General features: G+C 31.8%; 1 protein-coding gene across 1 annotated transcript in view; it reads left to right on the top strand.

Moving 5' to 3' along the window:
• The first annotated feature begins 1851 nt into the window (after positions 1 to 1851).
• The window catches only part of LOC145321515 (uncharacterized), a 63250-nt gene continuing 43167 nt past the window's right edge, over positions 1852 to 21934 (top strand). Inside the window, exons 1-8 of the mRNA XM_080162958.1 lie at positions 1852 to 1892; positions 3707 to 3804; positions 4584 to 4653; positions 5191 to 5259; positions 8408 to 8443; positions 13191 to 13273; positions 19182 to 19274; positions 20255 to 20376. Of these exons, the coding sequence (XP_080019084.1) occupies positions 1854 to 1892; positions 3707 to 3804; positions 4584 to 4653; positions 5191 to 5259; positions 8408 to 8443; positions 13191 to 13273; positions 19182 to 19274; positions 20255 to 20376 (610 nt within the window). The 5' untranslated portion in view covers positions 1852 to 1853. The remainder of the gene's footprint in view (positions 1893 to 3706; positions 3805 to 4583; positions 4654 to 5190; positions 5260 to 8407; positions 8444 to 13190; positions 13274 to 19181; positions 19275 to 20254; positions 20377 to 21934) is intronic.

Below are 21934 nucleotides of genomic sequence, written 5' to 3' on the forward strand. Positions count from 1 at the left end.
ATCTCGCTAACCGCTGAACTGATATTGTTCTCCTTTACAGTGAAGCTTCTTAAAGGTCCTGGGAAGGTTTTAAACTTTTTTTTGGGAGGGTGTCTTCAACCCCCTCCCCCCAAAAAATATTTTTTACACTTTTTAAACTCAAATTTAAATGGGATGAGGTCGACTTTTCACCCTCTTACCTTAAGTGTCCCTAAAGGCTTCTGGGGGGCGTAGCCGCTAGTCCTATAAAGTAGTAAGCGTTTTTTGTCTGTCCCGAAGGATCTCGCTAACCGCTGACCCGATATTGTTCTCCTTTACAGCGAAGCTTCTTATAGGTCCTTGGAAGGTTTTAAACTATTTTTGGGGAGGTTATCTTCACCCTCATCCCCCCCCAAAATTTTTTAACACAAATTTATGAGGTCGACTTTTCCCCCCTCCTACCTTAAGTGCCTCTAGAGGCTTCTAGGGGGGGGGGGGGGGAGGGCAGCCGCTAGTATTATATAGAGAAGATTCGTATTCGTCTACAATTTTGCATTTTAGTGTAATTGGTTGCAATTATTAAAGACTTTGGCGTTTTCCTCTTAGACATTTTTTTTTCAATTTTTTTCAATTTTTTAACCACTCCCCGGGCCGAGCGCTGCGGCTAGGCAGGCTAGGAAGCCGAGCGCTGCGGCCAGAGTTCATAGTTCGTTGTCGGGGAAGGGGGGGGGGGTACTCAAATTTTCAATATTGAAAAAAAATTTCTATGAGGATAATACAGAGACTTTTTTAGAGAAAAATTAGTTTTTTTTATTTAACAAAAAGTACTTTTAATATTTAATTTTGAAAGTTGCCCCAACAACAAAGAGAAGGGAAGGTTTCTGTTAAAATCCGTAAAGGTTATGTGTTATTTAAGTTAAAAACAGTAGTAAAACGATAAAAATTTAAGTTAACTTTTAAAAAATTTTTTGTCTATAGTTCTTTTCAATAAGAAATACACATATTTAGTGAATATTATTATTATATTATTACTCAACTGTGTTTTTATTTATTTCCACCGCTTTTACTTGATTTCAAAGACGCAATGCAATGAGTCCCCGCTCTGTGGGCAGAGTTACATATAGCTCATGCCCCCTCTATTCTTTTACTTTGAGAATGTAACATAAGAACAAAATATCTATTACAACATCTATTTTTATCACAAACAAATAAAAAATATTATATTTCCCTCTTGAGGTGACTATTTTTATACTTCCAAATATAAGTATTAAATTTTTTTTATGAACAAATAAAAATATCAAAAATATCTAACTTTATTAAGACTGTCTGTAATGGATATAGGATATATGTATGTGGATATATTGACAGGGGAAAATTTATCGTCAAGTTAGCTTGCAAATATGGACCTCAATTACTGGTCAGTTCGTTCATCCATTAGGAGGGGATGAGGTAAAGAAAGCGGATGGGGGGTATCGTTATTTTAGCCAGCTGCGAGCATTATATGGAAGTCTGGTGCAACATCCAAGTAATAATATATTGATTCTGTCAGTCTGTCCATGATTTTGGGTTTTAGATTGTACTATACTATCGATTTCAAACTTTGCATGATAATTTTTGTAGCAGTAAGATACGTTTCAGAAAGCGTACATCCAATATAAAAACACGGTGATTTTTACTTTTTTGATGACAACTTTTTGTATAATATAATTATAAATATAATATAAAAAAATGATTCCTAGCACAACAAAGTACAATATTATGAGCGAGGCAACTATTACCAAATTCTAAAAAGGAAATTATGTCCTTTTACAGTATCCTGTATTTAATAAATTTTGCAAAAAAAGTTGTGTACAATTTTGTTTAGACGTACAAATTAATATTTTTTTCAGATAGAAATGCTAATAGAACCCATTTACGATGATCCGACTCCTGGGGTAAGAATTATAAGTAGCGCAGATTTTCTATAACTATGATATGTCCGTCATTATGTATCTTTTACACTAGTTTTCCTGGGAGTCTTGTGGTAAAATACTATAGATAACAAATTCATCCACACTTACAATGAACAACCTTACCCTTTTGGAGATAAACTAAATTTTAAGCCAACGAATACGATAACGTGTTTATAAACTTTACATTCTAATGACCAACATTAATTTTAACCAACTTTCTTTACAAAGTACATATCTCTTTTTAAAATTTCTTGTTGAGATTCTAAGTTATTTTTTACAGCTGGTTAGTCGGCCATATGGGCACACACAACATAAATGTAGAAAAGTTTTGTAGATAGATAGATAGATATGTATTTCGACATAAGCATTTCACATCTTGGCTTTATTTTATGCATAGTTTGGTACTTTCATAACCTGGGTTGGCCGTTTACAATTAAATATTTCTCATTTCGCAATCATCCTAAAGAACGTGTTCTAACTTTTGTGATTTTCTCTTAACCCGTTCGCGACGAGCTCCCAAAGTTCAAAGTTTTGATTCACCAGGCTTCAACAAAATAGAGTTTTTTCAATAAATACTAAACAGAATTCAAAAAGTAAGATGTCAAATTAAAGATCTTTTTTTTCATAACGGTAATTTTCTTCTTTTTTTAATTGCGTTTTTGTACCTTAAAACTAACTTAAATAACTTCCAAAATAAGAGGTCTACAAGAAAACTGATTGCATATGGATCTACAGTTAATCATGTAAATGATGATTGGATACTTTGGAAAATCAAAGAGAGGGTAGATATTCTCAGGGATCTTAAGGGATAAGAAAATGAACGATAAATTGATGTTCCCCTCCAATTATGATAAACAAAATTATCTCTTCTGTTGATTAAAATCACTGGTGTAAGAAATTTTAGTTTGTATGTAGATTGTACCAATCCCTCAAAATAAAAAGCTTGGACATGAAGATGATTACTGTCCCTCCACAGATTATGACGTCATACGATAGAATAGCCAATGAGAGGCCAGTATACACTGTAATTGACCAATGGTAACATTTATGCTGGCCTCTCATTGGTTATTTTATCGTATGACATCGTAATCTGTTGAGGGACTTTAATCATCTTCCTTGGAGGTTCATGTCTTTGTCTAACCCTGCGGTACCTACTACCCATCCTATTTCAGTATTACCCATTTTTCCTACCCATATTTCACCCAACAAATTCCTAATTTATATTATTTGAAATCTGTCTCTACTCTTGTTGAAAAATAAAGTTTTATGCTGAATAAAGAGAATCTGTTTTACTGCCTTGTGTAAAATCACAAATTTTGATATAAAATAAAATATATAGGAAAATATAAGGAAAATAGAAAATTTTGATAAATCTACAAATCTGTACTTTTACAAATATGAAAATTGAAGAATTTAAAATTTTGATATTTTAATCTATCTTCTAAATCTTGCACTTAAACCTCTTCCCAGAAGCTTAAAAACTGACGTCATACAATGCAAATTTCCAATGAGATACAAATACACATACTAAATTACCAATGACAGGCCATTTTAATAACGGAAGGCTAGTATGACGTCATTTTTTATAGGGTCCTAACCCTGCGGGGCTACCCAGTACATTATATAACCTAACCTGACCTAAAGTAATAAACAAACAAAAGAAAGACTACCTCCGTCCCCATTATTTACAAATTACTGTAGAAATAAATGGGGAGGGGGTAGGGAGGGTTTCTATGTTAAACAAGACCCTTGAGGGAAAGCCTTCTAAAGATACAAGTTAATTTATAATGTTATAGGTTGGAGAGGAGACAAACCATGTCAGATTTAAACAGCCAGTTCGTCCACAAAGAGGCAGCAGGCCTCAGGCCCCAAGGGTCAACAAAGGTGTAAGCAGGTAGGTTTTACTTTAAATCTTCAACATAAATTAATCGGATTATCAGCCATTTCTAAGACGAAAAGGCCAGACATTAGTTTAATAATATATATATAGGTTTATAACCCAGACAACAATCTGGTTCCAGTGGTGGGAACCTTTTTTGTCCCCTAACAAATTGCTTTTTGCTCTTTTGTAGCGGCTTGGTTGTATAAATATTTCCGACTCTATTGTCTAACCCAATTAAAAGTCAGCACAGGGCACCCACCCCATGAACACACATTTATTTGACCCCTGTAACCTCTATTCTTTTACTTTGATAGTAATATAGCATTGCAATTTTAAAAATAATAAACTAAATGAAATGTTCGTCAATTTTTATTATTTGATTTCATAGCTTCGCTTGTAAGAACATTATCATTCTTTAAAGTATATATTTGGTGTTTTTAAGAGGCTTGAATATTTTTATTAATTGGGGTAAAATTTAATGAAAAACCTTTACAAACAAGAGCTGATAATACATATTACAAAAAATCACGAAACCTTTTAAAGTATAATTTTTTTTTCATGAGACTGAAGAGAGGTGGGTAAGAAATTTTCCTGTATAATTGTTTGTCAAAATATCATTCCCTTTTCCCTGCATATTACGTAAAAATTGAATATAAAAACAGGTAAAATCATTGCAACATATCATTCATCAAAATATAACCAAGAACGTTTACATCCATAAGTAACTCTAACAAACAATCAATCCTTTTATATTGGTAAAAAAGTTAACCTTAACATGTGTTAATTTTCAGGTCCAAAAGTGCAGATACACGTCCAAGCAAGCCTGTTAGGACAAACAACCATACCATGTTTGCTGCTGAGGTGATCTTTATATCTATCTATCTATCTATCTATCTATCTATCTATCTATCTATCTATCTATCTATCTATCTATCTATCTATCTATCTATCTATCTATCTATCTATCTATCTATCTATCTATCTATCTATCTATCTATCTATCTATCTATCTATCTATCTATCTATCTATCTATCTATCTATCTATCTATCTATCTATCTATCTATCTATCTATCTATCTATCTATCTATCTATCTATCTATCTATCTATCTATCTATCTATCTATCTATCTATCTATCTATCTATCTATCTATCTATCTATCTATCTATCTATCTATCTATCTATCTATCTATCTATCTATCTATCTATCTATCTATCTATCTATCTATCTATCTATCTATCTATCTATCTATCTATCTATCTATCTATCTATCTATCTATCTATCTATCTATCTATCTATCTATCTATCTATCTATCTATCTATCTATCTATCTATCTATCTATCTATCTATCTATCTATCTATCTATCTATCTATCTATCTATCTATCTATGTAGAGAGCAGAGAGTCATGATAATCTGACAGAAGAGATGATGGGAGAAGTTGTCCAAACTCAACATAGTGTCAGGAAAAGACCAAATTTGTAAACATATGAAAATGAAGTAACAGGATGTCCATTGTATTGTCTGTCTGTATTCAAGTATAAATGTCTGCTAAGATCTACTAAAAATGTGTCAACTTCTTTCGAGATAGGACTCCAAATTCTTTTGTGTGGTTCAAATGCAATTTAATGGAAACTGCCCAAAGAATATTTTAAGAGTTGTACATAAGGCAAATAACCAATATATTATTAATATTGTGTTTCAGGCCAGGGATAAGATAATGGACAATAAATTTAATGTATATCTACAATGATGATTCATAAAATTACTCCTTAGTGGTTGAAACGTTTGGACATTCACTTTAATGAACCAACCAATCAAAATTCAATAAAAGTTATAAAGCCAGGGAATAAAAAAACATTATTATCAAACTTTTAGACCTAGTATTAAACAGCCAAGGTTCCCCTCCCTTCCTGCGAATGACCAATATATTATGAAACCAGTCTAATAATTTAGTTGACCAAATTCTTTAATGTGTTTGAGCCAAACTTTATGTTCTAGTGAATATTTTGGTAATTGTTTGCATTGAGGGAAGGGACATTGGGCTGTTTATTACACTAGTTTTATAATAACGTTTTCTTATTTGTTGAATTAAAACGTTGAGGACTTTACTGAATTTTGATTGATTGGTTTATTAAGTTGAGTGTCCTAACGTTTCACCCACTAATTGTAATCTACAGAGTAATTAGTATCATCATTGAAGATGTATACCAACTTATCGGTCATTGTCTTATCCCTTTAGGTCCCTGAATATATTTACTGCGACCTCAAAGTGAAAAACACAATAAAATAGTTAGGAATGCAAACTATAAAGGATTTTTTAAAAACCAGAAATAAAAGAAACAGTTTTAATAAATATTTTCTGTAGTTTTGACTTTAGTAAAGTCTTCGTCGCAGAATTAAATCAAAATTAAAGAAAATCCTTTTTTGGGGTTATTGTTAAGGCCAAAAAGAGCCAAAATCCTGTGGGACTCTGTAAATTTTTAGTTTCTCTTGTGCTTTCCCTTAAAGAGCTTGGCGCGCAAAGAAAATAGATTGAAAATAAGGAGGAAGAAAAGTTTTTTATTGCTAAACCCCTGCGGATAGAACTATTCTAAGGGGATATACCTAAGGTGCCCTAACCCTGTGGGGCAAACCTATCCAATATAACCTAAAATAACACCGTTTTATATTTATTTTTATATTAAAGAGTAAACATCGTTAAAAGATATCTAAAAAATGTCAAATTTAATTTAAATATATAAACTATCCCTTTAAAAATAAAATCACATTAAAATAGTTTTGTGCTTTGTTAAAACAAATTCCTTGCTATTCTACTTCTTTTGGCGGTTTCTATAACACTTTACCTTTTGAATTTACAGCATGATTTTCTCTAGAACAGCCCTGTATTGTTGTGCGATACTACTCTAATGTGAGTTTTTAAACACTGCGACTTTTCTTTCTAGTGTCTCTAGAAATTCCCTCGCAAATCAATCATCAAGATAGGGTTGCCGAATTTATTTTAAAAACAGGGCTTCCTACTTAATAATACCAGTTTTGCAATATCCGTGTTTGTAATACGATGCGATAAAAAACGATTATAAATTTTATTCGGCATTTAGATTAGCAAGAAATTTTGAAGGCACATGAGTTTATTAAAAACAAATTAAATTAAAACAAGGATGACTACATCCATGAAAGCGAAGCTCTGAAACGGTAGGGCACATTAACATTAACACTTGAGTAGAGTGTCAGAACTGAATAATCGGGAATAGTCCCTTTCGTAACATCGCCCCTCGTCGTATTTTTAAAATGGCTTTTTATAGGTTATTTTAGGTTAATTTATATTGGGTCAGGTGATTGTCCCACAGGGTTAGAGCCCCCCGCAGGGGCTAGAAATAGGAGAAAAGCTACTGTGAAAAATACGAAGAATCGCCCCATAAGGTGCGATGTTACAAAAGGGACTATACCCGAATAATTAAAATATAAATGTACATTAAAGTCGAACAAGACAAAATTGTAAGTAGAACTGTTGAAAAACTGCTTAAATACAGGATATTGATTAAGGACATACTTACATTTTTAAGACTTTATTATAGAGATGCTTTGCTTATAACAATGTATTTTGTTGTCCTAGTATTCTAAAAATCAGACCAATCGGATAATTTTATCACATAAATTTGTTTTATACATTATAGAGTTGCTTCGGTTTCTAACTCATACTTAACTCCTTTAGGAATCATCATACAAAATTTGAAATCGATAGGACAATTCTAACATGCCTAAATTAACAAAAAGAGCTATCTGTTACGGACGGACCGACCCTAATTAAAGAAAAGCTTTGCTTTAAAAAAAACTTCACTACTCTACTAAATTGGGGAATATTTACAATTAAATAGAAGTAGATAAAGGGGGAAGATAAACAAGATAATTTAAAATCCAGGCATATTATTCTGTTATATTCAGGGAGGTTTGGATTGGGATTTATATCGGTACTCGCAGTTTTATAATAGTTATTAATCGCTTTCCGTGGATATTAAATTTAAAACTTTAAGATTAAAAAAAGTTTTGCCCAGGCCTAATGATTCTTGTTTAATATTAGTTAGGTATAAATAATATAACTAACAGAAAGGGCATTTTTTTTTATAATGATTGTAATTTGTACATCAATTAATGTACATTGTCTTATCCTTTAAGATTCCTTGCTAAATTACCCTATCTTAAAACAAATTTGCGGATGTTGTTTATTTAAAACAGCTAATATACCTAAAAAGCATAAACTTTTATAAAAAGCTATATGGACATGGATAAAAATATTTAATAAAAAATGAAATTTAAAAGAATAATTAAGAACAGTGAAATTCAATTCAAGGTCTTTTGTTGTTAATTAATGTAAACAGCAGGAAAAATAATCTTTTAACACTACATTCCAGTATTGCTTCGAAACAGATTAATTTTTATTAGATTGCAACGGGTTCTAAATCATACTGGAAAAGCATGTATCGTATGTATTATAGCCAATTTCTACGAATATTAAAATAAAAATCATAATTTAAATACCAGTTTTGTTGAAATAACATGATATATATTATGTAAAAAAAGCTCTAAAAAATGAATTGGTCTTTACTGTTCTAGAGATTTGGTAGCACAGCTAGAATCTGCGACTAAGGTAAACATTTTTAGGTTTTCCCCCCAAAGGGCATAGTTGAACATTAAATGCCCTTTCCCCCCCTTGAGTAAAAATATTTTTTTTAATAAGTTGGAGGGAGATGTCTTTTTGTTTACTTGTGTCAGGTTAGGTTAGGTTAGATTAGGTTAGGGTATTTTGCTTTAGGTTAGGTTAAACTTGATACAGGTGTTAGGCATAGAAAAACAGGATAGAATCACTTCCTCACCTCTCCTTTTGGTTGTAGTGGTTCTGTGCTCGCTAGGTGCTTTTAGGGAAAATTACTTTATTTTATTAATTAGTATAACAAGGATGACAACAATCATAAAAGCGAAGCACTGAAACGGTAGGACAAACGGACATTAACGCTTGTATATTGTCAGAACTGAAAGAGTCGAAGCAAGATTGTAAGTAAATTTGTTAAAAAACTTCTTTATACAGGATAATATTTATTGACATACTTACATATTTAGGACTTGATTATAGAGTTCCTTCGCTTATAACATTATACTTTGTTGTCCTAGGAATCAATATACCACAAATCAGATCAATCAGATGATTAGATCACATAAAAATTTGTTGTTAAAAAAGTACTCTTTCTAAATCGTACCTAACTACTAAAGGAATCACCATGCAAAATTTGAAATCGATAGGACATTCTAACATGCCTAAATTAACGAAAAAACTATCCGTTACGGACGGACGGACGTACGGACGGACCGACCCTTATTACAGAAAAGCTTCGCTTTTAAAAATGCAAATGTAATTAAGGAGAGATCATGGGTTATATTAATAATTTAGGAAAATAAGTAAAATTTAATGTTAAACCAAAGTCAATTTGACAATTGAAATAGCTGCTAATATGGACCTCATGTATTGGCCAGTTTGTACATCCAGTAGGAGTGGATGCGATGGGGCATGGGCAGTGGATGGAGAGTATAGTTATTTAGCCAAATGCGAGCATCATTTCACCATATAAATCTAGTGCAAGTAATAATGTATCGATTATTTTATTAAAGAATGCAGGAGAGCAACTATCAAAATAAACGAAGTTTCACTTACAAAATATGTTGAAAAATATACTTTGAATTAGTTTGTTTGTTTTATCAAAATAGGTTAATTAAGTAATATGCAATAACTTACAGATAAATTTGAAATATAGTATTTTTTGCTTGTGGAAAAGACCCCCTCCTCACTGTTTAATTTTAGCAACATATTTAATTTCTAGTAGAGGTTGATAAGTTATTTTGATCAGACATTAGAGGTAAACACTAGAGGGAGAAAGGGTTAAATAACTGTATCTCCCCAACCGCAACCGCCTTGCGCAACCTTTCTATTGGGTTATTGAAAATCAACCAATGGCGTCGCTTATATTAACACAACCAAGTAGCAGAAAATAATTTACAAGCAGACGAAAAAGGTCTTTAAAAAAGGAAGGGAGGTAATTGTCTGTTTATACATCTTTACTATAGATCTGTTTATGAGACCTTGGAGGTATCCAAAATAGATTTGATTAATTTTTGAATGTTAACTCCTAAAAAAAGAACCTACAAATGCATGTAGAATATTCGTGGATATTACCACAGTGAAAAATTTGTCGATAATTTAGGTTGCTATTTATTCTGTCATTTAATGGTCTGTTTGTTCAATCACTAGGAGGGGAGGGGAATGGGTAAAGAGGGGGATTGGGATAACGTCATTTTAGCCTTCTATAAGTTTCACTTTATTAGAGAATATGAAAATCTGATGTAGGATCCAAGTTATAATAATAAGTAGAAACTTTATGGGCATTCCATTCGCAAAATATGAGAATTTGCCTAATTATAAACTAATGAATATGTTTGTAACATTACCCTACTTTTTAAAAGCGAAGCATTCTATAATTGGGGGCTGTCAGTCCGTCCGTGACGGATAGCTTTTTTCGTTAATTTAGGCATCCTATCGATTTCAAATTTGCATGGTAGTTAGGTACGATTTAGAAAGCGTAGCAACTCTATAATCATTACCAGAATGTCCGTACGTCCATTTTAAACATCTTTTTTAACAACAAATTTTTATGTGATATAACTATCGATTGATCTGATTTTTGGTATATTGATTCCTGGAACAACAAAATATAATGTTATAAGCGAAGCAACTCTGTAATCAAGTCCTAAAAATGTAAGTATGTCCATAAACATTATGCTGTATCAAGCAGTTTTTCAACAAATTTACGTACAATTTTTCTTCGACTCTTCTTATTATTCAGTTCGGACACTATACAAGTGTTATTGTCCGTTTGTCCTACCGTTCCAGTGCTTCGCTTTTATTGAAGTTGTCATCCTTGTTCTTTGCAAATATTAGAGCTTATTCTGAGCATGATTTTAGTATTCAGAATATGAAAAAAACATGACCTAATCTTAAGAAATATCAGCTTACTAAAAACTTTTAACAATTATGACTTTTGATGAGGATTAGAGATTTTTATATTCTTCCTCTTTCTTGAAATTTTATTTCTTTATTTTCTTAAAATTTTTTTGGTTATAATTTAGAACCCAGTAATAGTGTCGGACTGATTATGACGTAACAAAAAAAATTAGCCAATGAGAGGACATTATTGACCAATGGTAAAATTCATAGTGGCCTCTCATTGGCTAATTTTTTTTTGTTACTTTATAATCAGTCCGACACTAATACTGGGTTCTATAATTTATAATTCTTAGAGAATAATAACTGTATCTAATGACATATCTGAAAAAGTAGAACGAGGATTAATAGTTATACCATTAATGCATTTTATAACAGTAAAGTTTCATTTAAAATGTAAAGGTCATGTAAAAGCAACCTTTTTCATAGTTTGTAGCCTCTTAATTCGATCTTTCAAACCATGATACTAATATTCTTTTAATGGGTCAAAACCTTATACAAATTACATATATATCAAGTCAAATAGTTTGTTTTCCTATTATTTGAAAGAAAAGTATACTAGACAAAAAAGAAACTTAGTTACCTTGAACTGAAATGAAATCTAAGTTAGAGATGACACACTTAAAAATGATAAATCATGTTGAAATGCCCTAATTTGCACTATTCTGCAGGAACAAGGGATTAGCAAGGGAATGAAAAAAATAACCAATTTGAAATGTCTTATTAGTACAAGAAATGTTTAAGTATAGATATATATAGTTCAGATTACTACCTGGATCTTAGGGATCTTTTTCGTCGGCTAGTAAATTATTTTTTGCTCTTTTGTAGCTACTTGACTGTGTTAATATTTGCGATGCTATTAAAAGGCCAATTAAAAGTCCACAGGATCGGAATATACAGTTATTTAATCCTAACCTATCTCTTTTCCCTGCGTTTTAAAGTTCCTATTACAATTACATTTATAATGATTATGTGTTGTCTTTGACGTTAAGGACGTCCAAGCCTTTTTTTAAGGGGGTTAAAATGAGATGTTTCAATGCTTAAGGAGGTTAAAAGCACCATTACCCACATTTTTAGACGTCCATGTCTGATAAAATCCTGTTTTGTAGTTCTATATATTTGTTGATACAATTAAGAATGTTAATCCCTTGTCCCTGGCGTGTAAAAGTTTGTCCCTAACACAGGGGCGCTCCTTTGAAATTTTACATTTGTTGTAAAATTTGTTTTTACAAGTTAAGAGGTTTCATAGTAAAATTGTCCAACAAAAACAACTAGAAAAATATAATAGCAAATTTGCAATAAATATGTATGATTCACGAATACTGATTAAAAATTATTATGTTATTGTACTTTTTTAAATTGATAATATATATATATATATATATATATATATATATATATATATATATATATAACAGAATGCTGGTGTACAATCAATTATCAATTTTGACAATTTGATAGTTTTAAGACATAATAGTTTTATTCAGGTGTCTCCTTTCAAATAATTATATTCAACTTTTTTTGATAATTTTTTTGTAATTTTACTTGCACCAAAAAATTGATATTCGTTGGCTAAAATACAAATTATGAATTATTGAATTCAAAGTAGTTCTGTATAAATTTTTTTCTACAATAATTTCAATCTACATAAAGGGTAATTTTGTTTATCCTTAATGGGGAAGTATATTAATTTGTCGTCAATTTTCTGTGATATTTTATGAACAACTTCTAACTAGTAAACTAGTAAAAAGAAAGTAAAGTTAAAATAGCATTTGTCTTCTAAAATCAACATGCAAATAAAAACAATGTTTTTAAGAAAAAAGTCTTAATGACTAACTTAATTTTTTTTCTAACTCAATAATTTAAAAATTTTGTTTTATAAAATGGGCAGCAGTTACAGAGTTGCAAATATTGATATGTTTAATCGTGTGTTTTTATTTCAAGAAACAAAAGTTTTGCTCAATTTAACCCACTTACCAGTGATTACATCATGAAATATTTTTTTTCAGATGTGAGACTCCCCACGATAATGAAGAAAATAAGATATTGATTATTAATTTCTTTCTATAGTAAGTAGGTTAAATTAAACAATACTTTTGTTCCTTTAAATAAAAAATACACTGTATGTATAATGAAGTACTATCAAGCTTTTGTAGTATCTGTTTTACTGCAATTCGCATGTGTGGACTGTTTTTTTAGGTGTGTAAACTATCTGTGTGTAGATTATAATCTTCAACATAGTTAAACATTAGAATGGACTTATATTGACTTCTAACAACTATGCTACTTACCGTTTTTTTTATCAATTAAATCAAAAATTTTTACTAAAACTTATATTTTTCAGTCTGAGAGTGGAAATCCATATGTAAGAAAGTGGGGATGTGATTTGATCAGTCCTGAACCCAGAAGAAAAGATGTTACAGCCAGGTACAGCCATATGGATAGATGGATAGATAGATAGGTAGATAGATAGATAGATATATCTATATATCTATAGATAGATAGATGTATGTGATTTAATCAGCCCTGAACCTGGAAGAAAAGATGTTACAGACAGGTACAGCCATATATATAGATAGATTAATATATATAATATATATATACTTAGATAGATAGATATATGTGGTTTTATAAGTCCTGAACATCCAGGTACAAGTATATAGATAGATAGATATATCTATAGATGGATAGATAGATGTGATTTAATCAGTCCTGAACCCAGAAGATAAGATGTTACAGCCAGGTACAGCCATATAGATAGATAGATAGATAGATAGATGTGATTTAATTAGTCCTGAACCCAGAAGAAAAGATGTTAGGGCCATATAGATAGATAGATATATTTATAGATAGGTAGATAGATGTGATTTAATCAGTCCTGAACTCAGAATAAAAGATGTTACAGCCAGATACAGCCATATAGACAGATAGATTAATAGATATATAGATAGATGTTATTTAATCAGTCCTGAACTCAGAATAAAAGATATTACAGCCAGGTACAGCCATATATGTACAGTTACAGACATATAGATAGATAAACAGGTCAATAGATAGATATAGAAAAGATGTTACAGCAAGGTATATACATATATATAGATCCATATATCTATAGATAGATAGATAGATGAGATTTAATCAGTCCTGAACCCAGAAGAAAAGATGTTACAGCAAGGTCCAGCCATATAGATAGATAGATATATCTATAGATAGATAGATATATGTGATTTTAATCAGTCCTGAACTCAGAAGAAAAAATGTTACAGCCAGGTACAGCCATATGGATAAATAGATATGTTATATGATATATGATAAATAGATAGATAGATGTGATTTAATCAGTCCTGAACCCAGAAGAAAAGATGTTACAGCAAGGTACAGCCTTATAGATAGATATATAGATAGATATATCTATAGATAGATAGATATATGTGATTAATCAGTCCTGAACCTTGAAGAAAAGATGTTACAGCCAGGTACAGCCATATACATAGATAGATAGATAGATAGATAGATAGATAAATAGGTGTGATTTAATTAATATTGAACCCAGAAGAAAAGATGTTACAGCCAGGTACAGACATATAGACAGATATATATATAGATAGATAGATATATATCTATAGATAGATAGATAGATCTATAAATAAATGGATAAGTGTGATTTAATTAGTCCTGAACACAGAATAAAAGATGTTACAGCCAGGTACAGCCATATAGATAGATAGATATATCTATAGATAGATAGATATATAGATGTGATTTGATCAGTCCTGAACCTAGAAGAAAAGACGTTACAGCCAGGTACAGCTATATATACAGATAGATTAATAGATATGTAGATAGATAGATAGGTGTGATTTGATCAGTCCTAAACCCAGAAGAGAGGATGTTACAGCCAGGTTTAAGACATATGTTAACATATTTTACACGCAGGCATTTTTTACGGCCTTGCTACAAAAGACCAACGCCAACAAAAGAACAACTAGTCGGTTCTACAAAAGACCAACGCCTACAAAAGACCAACACTACAAAAGACCAACGCCTACACAAAATCGTAGAGCTGAAAAGTCTATAGCTGCAAATGGTGTACCTGACCAGCCTAGCCGCGGGCGCTCGGCCCCCTAGCCTATAACCTAACCTAACCTAACCTATGTTAGCCCCGGGACATTTATTTAATAAAAATATCCTCAACTGTTAATAAATAGGTGGTTTAGAATTTCGTGGATTTTACAAAAAGTGGTTGGTATATTTTTACAATTTTTATTATTGTTTTTTATAATTTTTAATATTGTTTTTACAATTTTTATGTTAGGTTAGGTTAGGTTATAGGCTAGGGGGCCGAGCGCCCGCGGCTAGGCAGGCCAGGGGGCCGAGCGCTGCGGCCATGACCTTTATTTGATGTTTATATAACAATATATATTTGTTGGTCTTTTGTAGGCGTTGGTCTATTGTAGTGTTGGTCTTTTTTAGGCGTTGGTCTTTTGTAGAGTTGGTCTTTTGTAGGCGTTGGTCTTTTGTAGCAACGCCTTTTTTACAGGCCATATCCTGAGTTTTTTAAATGAAAAAGGGGGTAGGGAGGTATTTAAAGGGAATTTTTAAAGAAAAAATAGGTCAAGTTTTATTATGAAGAGGCAATAATAATTTTTGTATAATATCAATGTTGTAGAATAATTATAATTTTTTTTTTAAATCTATGAAATAAACTTTTTCCTTGTGGATTTAGGTACATGCATCTGTAATAGCAAGACATAGAAAACAAAGCTATATATTACAACTCTAATGAGGCAATATGTGCATTCGCAGAGTGTCCAATTAATACAACTCAAAATAAACATATCAAAATAGCTAAATCTATCATTTTTATTTCAATTTTGACTATAACATTGGTATTTTTTGAATTTTATGGACTTAAAAAAACATAACCAAACATATATATATATATAGGTTATGTCTAAAAAGACAATCTCAAAAATTAATCTTTCAGCTTTTTACGAGAATACTTTTAATTTTCCCTTTTGTCAACCTTCGTTATATTTTCGCTAAATTTCACTCCCTTCCCCTTCATTTATAGCAGGGCTCAGCCTTATGGTAGTCAACCTTATAAATTTTAAAAATAAGCTGGAAGTCTATATAGCCATCCCTTAAAAAAAATAATTAAGACACCCAGAGGAGTTTAAATTAGAGGCTGCCGAGCCCTTATTTAGAGCATAACAATTCAACACAAAAAAGTGTGAAAATGAAAAACAAACTTCAAGTAGATTCCAGGTAAAAAATTATAAGATTTTTCTTTTGATTTATCAGATTTTTTGGGAACAGTATAAATATAATTTCCCTCTCCCTCTTTAATTTTTTTTGTTCACAAAATTTAATGTGATTGGTTGACTTTCTTACCCCACCTCCCCTCCTATTTAAGAGGTGTAACAGTTGGGAGGGTTGTTTATTACATTGGTCCCCAAAGTTTTAAAGAAAAGCTTTCTTATTCGTTGACTTAACAAATTTGGACACATTTGGTTTATTAAGTTGAGTGTTTAGACGTTTCGACCACTAATTGTAATCTACGGAAGGGGTAATTTTGTGTATTATCATTGGGGATGTATATCAATTTATCGGACATTGTTTTATCCCTTTAGATCCCTGCGGACCAGCTACGCTTCTGTAAATACAATTTTAAAATGTAAACGTGAGTCTTACATTATGAACTGGGTTATGAAAAGAAATTTTAACAAGGATGACAACATCCATAAAAGCGAAGCTCTGAAACGCCAGGACGAACGCACATTAACACTTGTAGAGTGTCAGAGCTGATAAATTTTAAAGGACATACTTACATTTGTAGGACTTTTACATTTAAGGACTTTTTAGGATTTTAATATTCCAAAAATCAGATGAATCGGACAATTGTATCACATAAAAATTTGTTGTTAAAAAAGTTAGAAAAAAATCAACATGTTTAAAATGGACGTACGAACATTCTGGTAACGAGTATAGAGTTGCTACGCTTTCTAAGTCGTATCTAACTACTCATGAATCATCATGAAAAGTTTGAAATCGATAGGAACATTCTAACATGCCTAAATTAACGATAAAAGCAATTCGTAACGGACGGACCGATACTAATTATAGAGAAGCTTCGCTTTTAAAGATAAACTTTTTTCCTCTGAAAAAGATTCAGATTTAAAAGAATGTTTTAAAATGTTGATGTAACCAGGGATAAGACAATGGACTAATAATCGATATACATCCCCAATGATGAAAAACAAAACAGCCCTATCTGTAGATTAAAATTATTGGTCAAAATGTTTAGACGCTACTAGTTTGTAACCAACCAATCAAAATTTAATAAAAGTAATTAATGATTTTGATCTATAAAACAAGATGATGTGGTTAAAAAACTTTGGGTACCAGTGAAATTTACAAGCTCCAAAGTCCCCCCTCCCCCTCCCTGTGATGTAACTCTATAATGTATAACTTCTCACCTTTTTTAGAATTCTTACTGAGTTTTCTTTTGAATTGTGACACATAAATCTTTTTTTTGAAACATTTTGTATAAAAAGTATAAAGAGTACAATTGTACAACAAAAAATATCGTATTACAGACAGCATTCCGCGGATAATACAATGCAATTATAAGATAAAGCCCGTTTTGTTAGCCCCGAGGGTACAAGGTCCCGGGCTAACAAAACTGATTTTTATATTATGATTTTTGTTACAATATTTGTGGAAAATTATCTGTGATACGATGTTATATGATTTTTCGGTATGGCTGAGAACCGGTTCTTATCCAGCGGAATTGAATCGGTTATGAAGCCATACTGGAAAAGGAACTACATACTCTCATTATTGTTGTTATTATATTAACATAGGCCTAATAGGGATATAACTAGAAAAGCTTTATATAAAAAGTATAGGATTCTAGGGATCTAAAGGGATACTATAATGGCCGATAAATTACATCTCTAATGACGATACACAAAATTGTAATCCAACAACAAGAAAAATATGATAAAAGTCCCCAAAGTTGCTATAAAACTTTGGGGGCTAGTGTAAAAAACGGCCATAATTGATTCCTATAAACTTTCTTGATATCTTTTATCAACTAAATTAGATAAACATAGTACAACTTGTTAAAACAAGGATGACAACGTTCATAAAAGCGAAACTCTAAAATCAGAAGTAATAACAAACAAACAATAACAATAATTGTAGAGTGACAGAACTCAATAAGCAAGAACAATAATTTCTAAGTCTAAACGAAATTGTACATCAATTTTTTGCAACATTGCGTAAATACAGGATACAGTAAAAGGACATACTTTCATCAGCATGTTAAAAATGGACGTACTGACCTTTTGGTAAAGATTATGGAGTTGCTGCGCTATCTAAATAGCCAATTATTCTATAATCATTAATTTTTCATTTCTATGTAATATAATGGAAAAGTCTTTTTAAAGTTAATTTAACAAAAGGTGATTTTTTAATTGAATAAATATTCTTCTCTTAGTAATAAATTGGTACTTTCTGAAAAAAAAGTATGGGATCTAAAAGGATAAGACAATGGCCGATAAATTAATGTACATCACCTATGATTATAAACAAAAGTACCTCTTATGTAGATTACAGTCAGTGGTTGAGACGTTTGGACTATCAACTTGTAGGATCAACCAATTAAAAGTCAATAAAGTCCCCAAAGTTGTTAATTAAACGAATAAGAAAACGGTTTTTATAAAACTTTTGGGACTATTATAATAAGCAGCTTGAAGTCCCTTCATCCCCAGATAAATGACACTAGCATATATTAAACTAGCGGCTACGCCCCTGGAGGCTTCTAGTGGCATTTAAATGTTTTTTGTTTTGTTTTAAATATCTAATTTGAGAAATAATTTGTCTATGTTATCAGCTGTTAAATTCATGCGTCTACGCAGCGAGACTACGTTTTGCGGCGGAGATATTTAAATTTTTTTTTGATTTTATTGTGATTTCTCTTGGAAGGGTGGTGGTCCCCTCCCTCAAAATAGTTAAAAACCTTCCCGGGACATATGAGAATCTACCCTGTTAAAGAGAACCCAATCGGTTCAGCGGTTAGCGAGATCCTTCGGTACAGACACACAGACAAACATCCTGTTACTTTATTATAAGGATTAAATAATAAAAGTCTCGAAAGTTATTAATCCAACGAATAGGAAAAGAAAACATTATTATTATAAAACTTTTAGTACTAGTATAATAAAAAGCAAAAATTTGCCCCCCTCCTAATATAAAATTTATTCTTCACTCAACTAGACACTTTGTGGGAAACCGCCATTTTTTTCTTAAAATTTTGACATTATTGTAGGTATAAGAAGATGGAGATACCTAACCGTGAGTTTATGGAAAGACTTCAGAAATCTGATGTTATTCCCCCCATCAACATGGGCCCCATGTCACAAGGAATAGACCACTTAATTTCATTCCTATGACAACAAAGCACAATGTTATAAGCGAAGCATCTGTATATAAATCAAGTCCTAAAACTCTAAGTATGTCCTTAATCAATATCCTGTATTTAAGCATTTTTTGTCAACAAAATTACTTACAATTTTGCTTCGACTTTTACACATTTTTATCTTGATTATTCAGTTCTGATACAAGTGTTATTGATCCTACCGCTTTAGAGCTTTGCTTTTGATGTTATCCTTGTTTTATAGCGAAGCTACGTTATAATTCTAAACGTCCGTCCGTCTGTAGAAACGAAATGAGGGAAACGTGTACTTCTCGACTGCTGTTATTAAGGATATCTTAGAATACCTTTATCAATAAGAATAATGGAATATAATTTCCAGTATTTCTTCTAAACTGATTAATATCCACTGGATTAGAACCGGTTGTAATCCATACTAAAAAATCATGATAGCATCACATTACAGACACTTTTCCAAGAAGATTAAAATAAACATCATGAAGATATTACCAGCTCTGTTGGCGCAGGCCTTCGGCCTCGCGGGGCTAACAAAACTGGTTTTAATATTGAAATATTTCATTTTGATATCCGTGGAAAGCTGTCTATAATACGATGCGATAGTAACTTTTACTTTACGTGTATAAGTCATGCTACAAAAGAACAATACATATTCTATAAAAAAAAATCGGGAGTCCCTTTCGTGTCAACGCCACTTAAGGGGCGTTTCTTCGTATTTTCACAATGACTTTTGATAGATTATTTAAGGTTAGGTTAGGTTATATTATGTTCGGTGATTGCCCCGCAGGCTTAGGCTATTGACCCTGCATGGTTAGAGCCCCCCGCAGAGGCTAGAAATATGAGAAAAGTTACTATGAAAATACTAAGGAACGCCCCTTAAGAGCCGTTGCTACGAAAAGGACAATACTCAAAATGTCCTCTGAAAGTGGTCTAGAATGCATTAACACAATAGGTTCCCTAAACTCATCTCTTGGCTCCTTGAAAAGAGTTGATACACCTGATGGGCTGGATGTTGAACTATCCAACTTCATTGCTGACATTGATGACATCAAGAAACCCAGCGATTCTGGAGGTCAGTTATAGATAGATAGATAGTCTTAATTGTATGAATAGGTAGATAGATAAATAATTATTTAATGTATAAATAACACAAAGTAAAAAGTATGTATGCATCTTAAGATCTTGGTAACCGCTGAACCGGTTTGGCTCTACTCATCAGAGAATATATACACTGGTCCTGCGATGGTTTTAAGCTATTTTGTTGATTTCACTTTAATGGGGCGAATCCTTTAGAGACTAGGAGCGAAGAAGACTATTATTCTTATACAAATAAAAGCAATGGATATATAAACAGTAAAACTAAACATTGAAGTAATATTATTTGCTTCGCCCCTTCGCTCGTAATGTAGGACAGGGGAGGTCAGAGACCAACAATATTTAATAAGTTTCCCAATCAATTCGAACCATCATTTTTCGAGATCCTTTGCTTCAGATATTATAAGACGTAAATGTTAGCAATTTTATAATTTGTGTCAGCTTGACTTTAACAAAACAGTTGATATGTAGGTTCTATAACCCTAGTAGTTTTTAAATCTGACAAGTAGTGACAAAACCTTGTCTAATCTGAGTTTTGACAGGTTTTCCTCAGGTTTTAATCTGCCCGCCCCTCATCAATCAACTCTGACATTTGATTACATTTCGTCAGATTGTAATCTGACAAAACCTGTGTTTTTGCGCAAAAAGGTACTAAAACTCAGATTACTCAGGATTTGCCGCCGAATTTTTAATCTGTCAGGGGGGATTTCAGATTATAATCTGACGAATCTGACACAATATGAGCAAAGTTCAGGTGATTAAGATCGTAATCTGTGATTAAATTGACCCTCAAAATTTGCCCAGTTAATCCCTTATCTGACATTTGATGACAAACAGTCATACTCTAACCTGACATTTGATGACAAACAGTCATACTCTAATCTGACAATTGATGACAAACAGTCATACTCTAATCTGAAATTTGATGACAAACAGTCATACTGTAATCTGACATTTGAAGACAAACAGTCATACTCTAATCTGACATTTGATGACAAACAGTCATACTGTAATCTGACATTTGATAACAAACAGTCCTACTCTAATCTGACATTTGATAACAAATGGTCATACTCCCAACTGACTTTTAGTGACAAACAGTCATACTTTAATCTGACATTTGATGACAAACAGTCATACTCTAATCTGACAATTGATGACAAACAATCATACTCTAATCTGACATTTGAAGACAAACAGTCATACTTTAATCTGACATTTGATGACAAACAGTCATACTCTAATCTGACATTTGATGACAAACAGTCATACTCTAATCTGACATTTGATGACAAACAGTCATACTCTAATCTGACATTTGATAACAAATGGTCATACTCCTAACTGACTTTTAGTGACAAACAGTCATACTTTTATCTGACATTTGATGACAAACAGTCATACTCTAATCTGACATTTGATGACAAACAGTCATACTCTAATCTGACATTTGATGACAAACAGTCATACTCTAATCTGACATTTGAAGACAAATAGTCATACTCTAATCTGACATTTGATTACAAACAGTCATA

The sequence above is a fragment of the Acartia tonsa genome, chromosome 1 (assembly GCF_053477335.1).
Source record: "Acartia tonsa isolate MP-2025a chromosome 1, ASM5347733v1, whole genome shotgun sequence".
In the NCBI taxonomy this organism is placed as follows: domain Eukaryota; kingdom Metazoa; phylum Arthropoda; class Copepoda; order Calanoida; family Acartiidae; genus Acartia; species Acartia tonsa.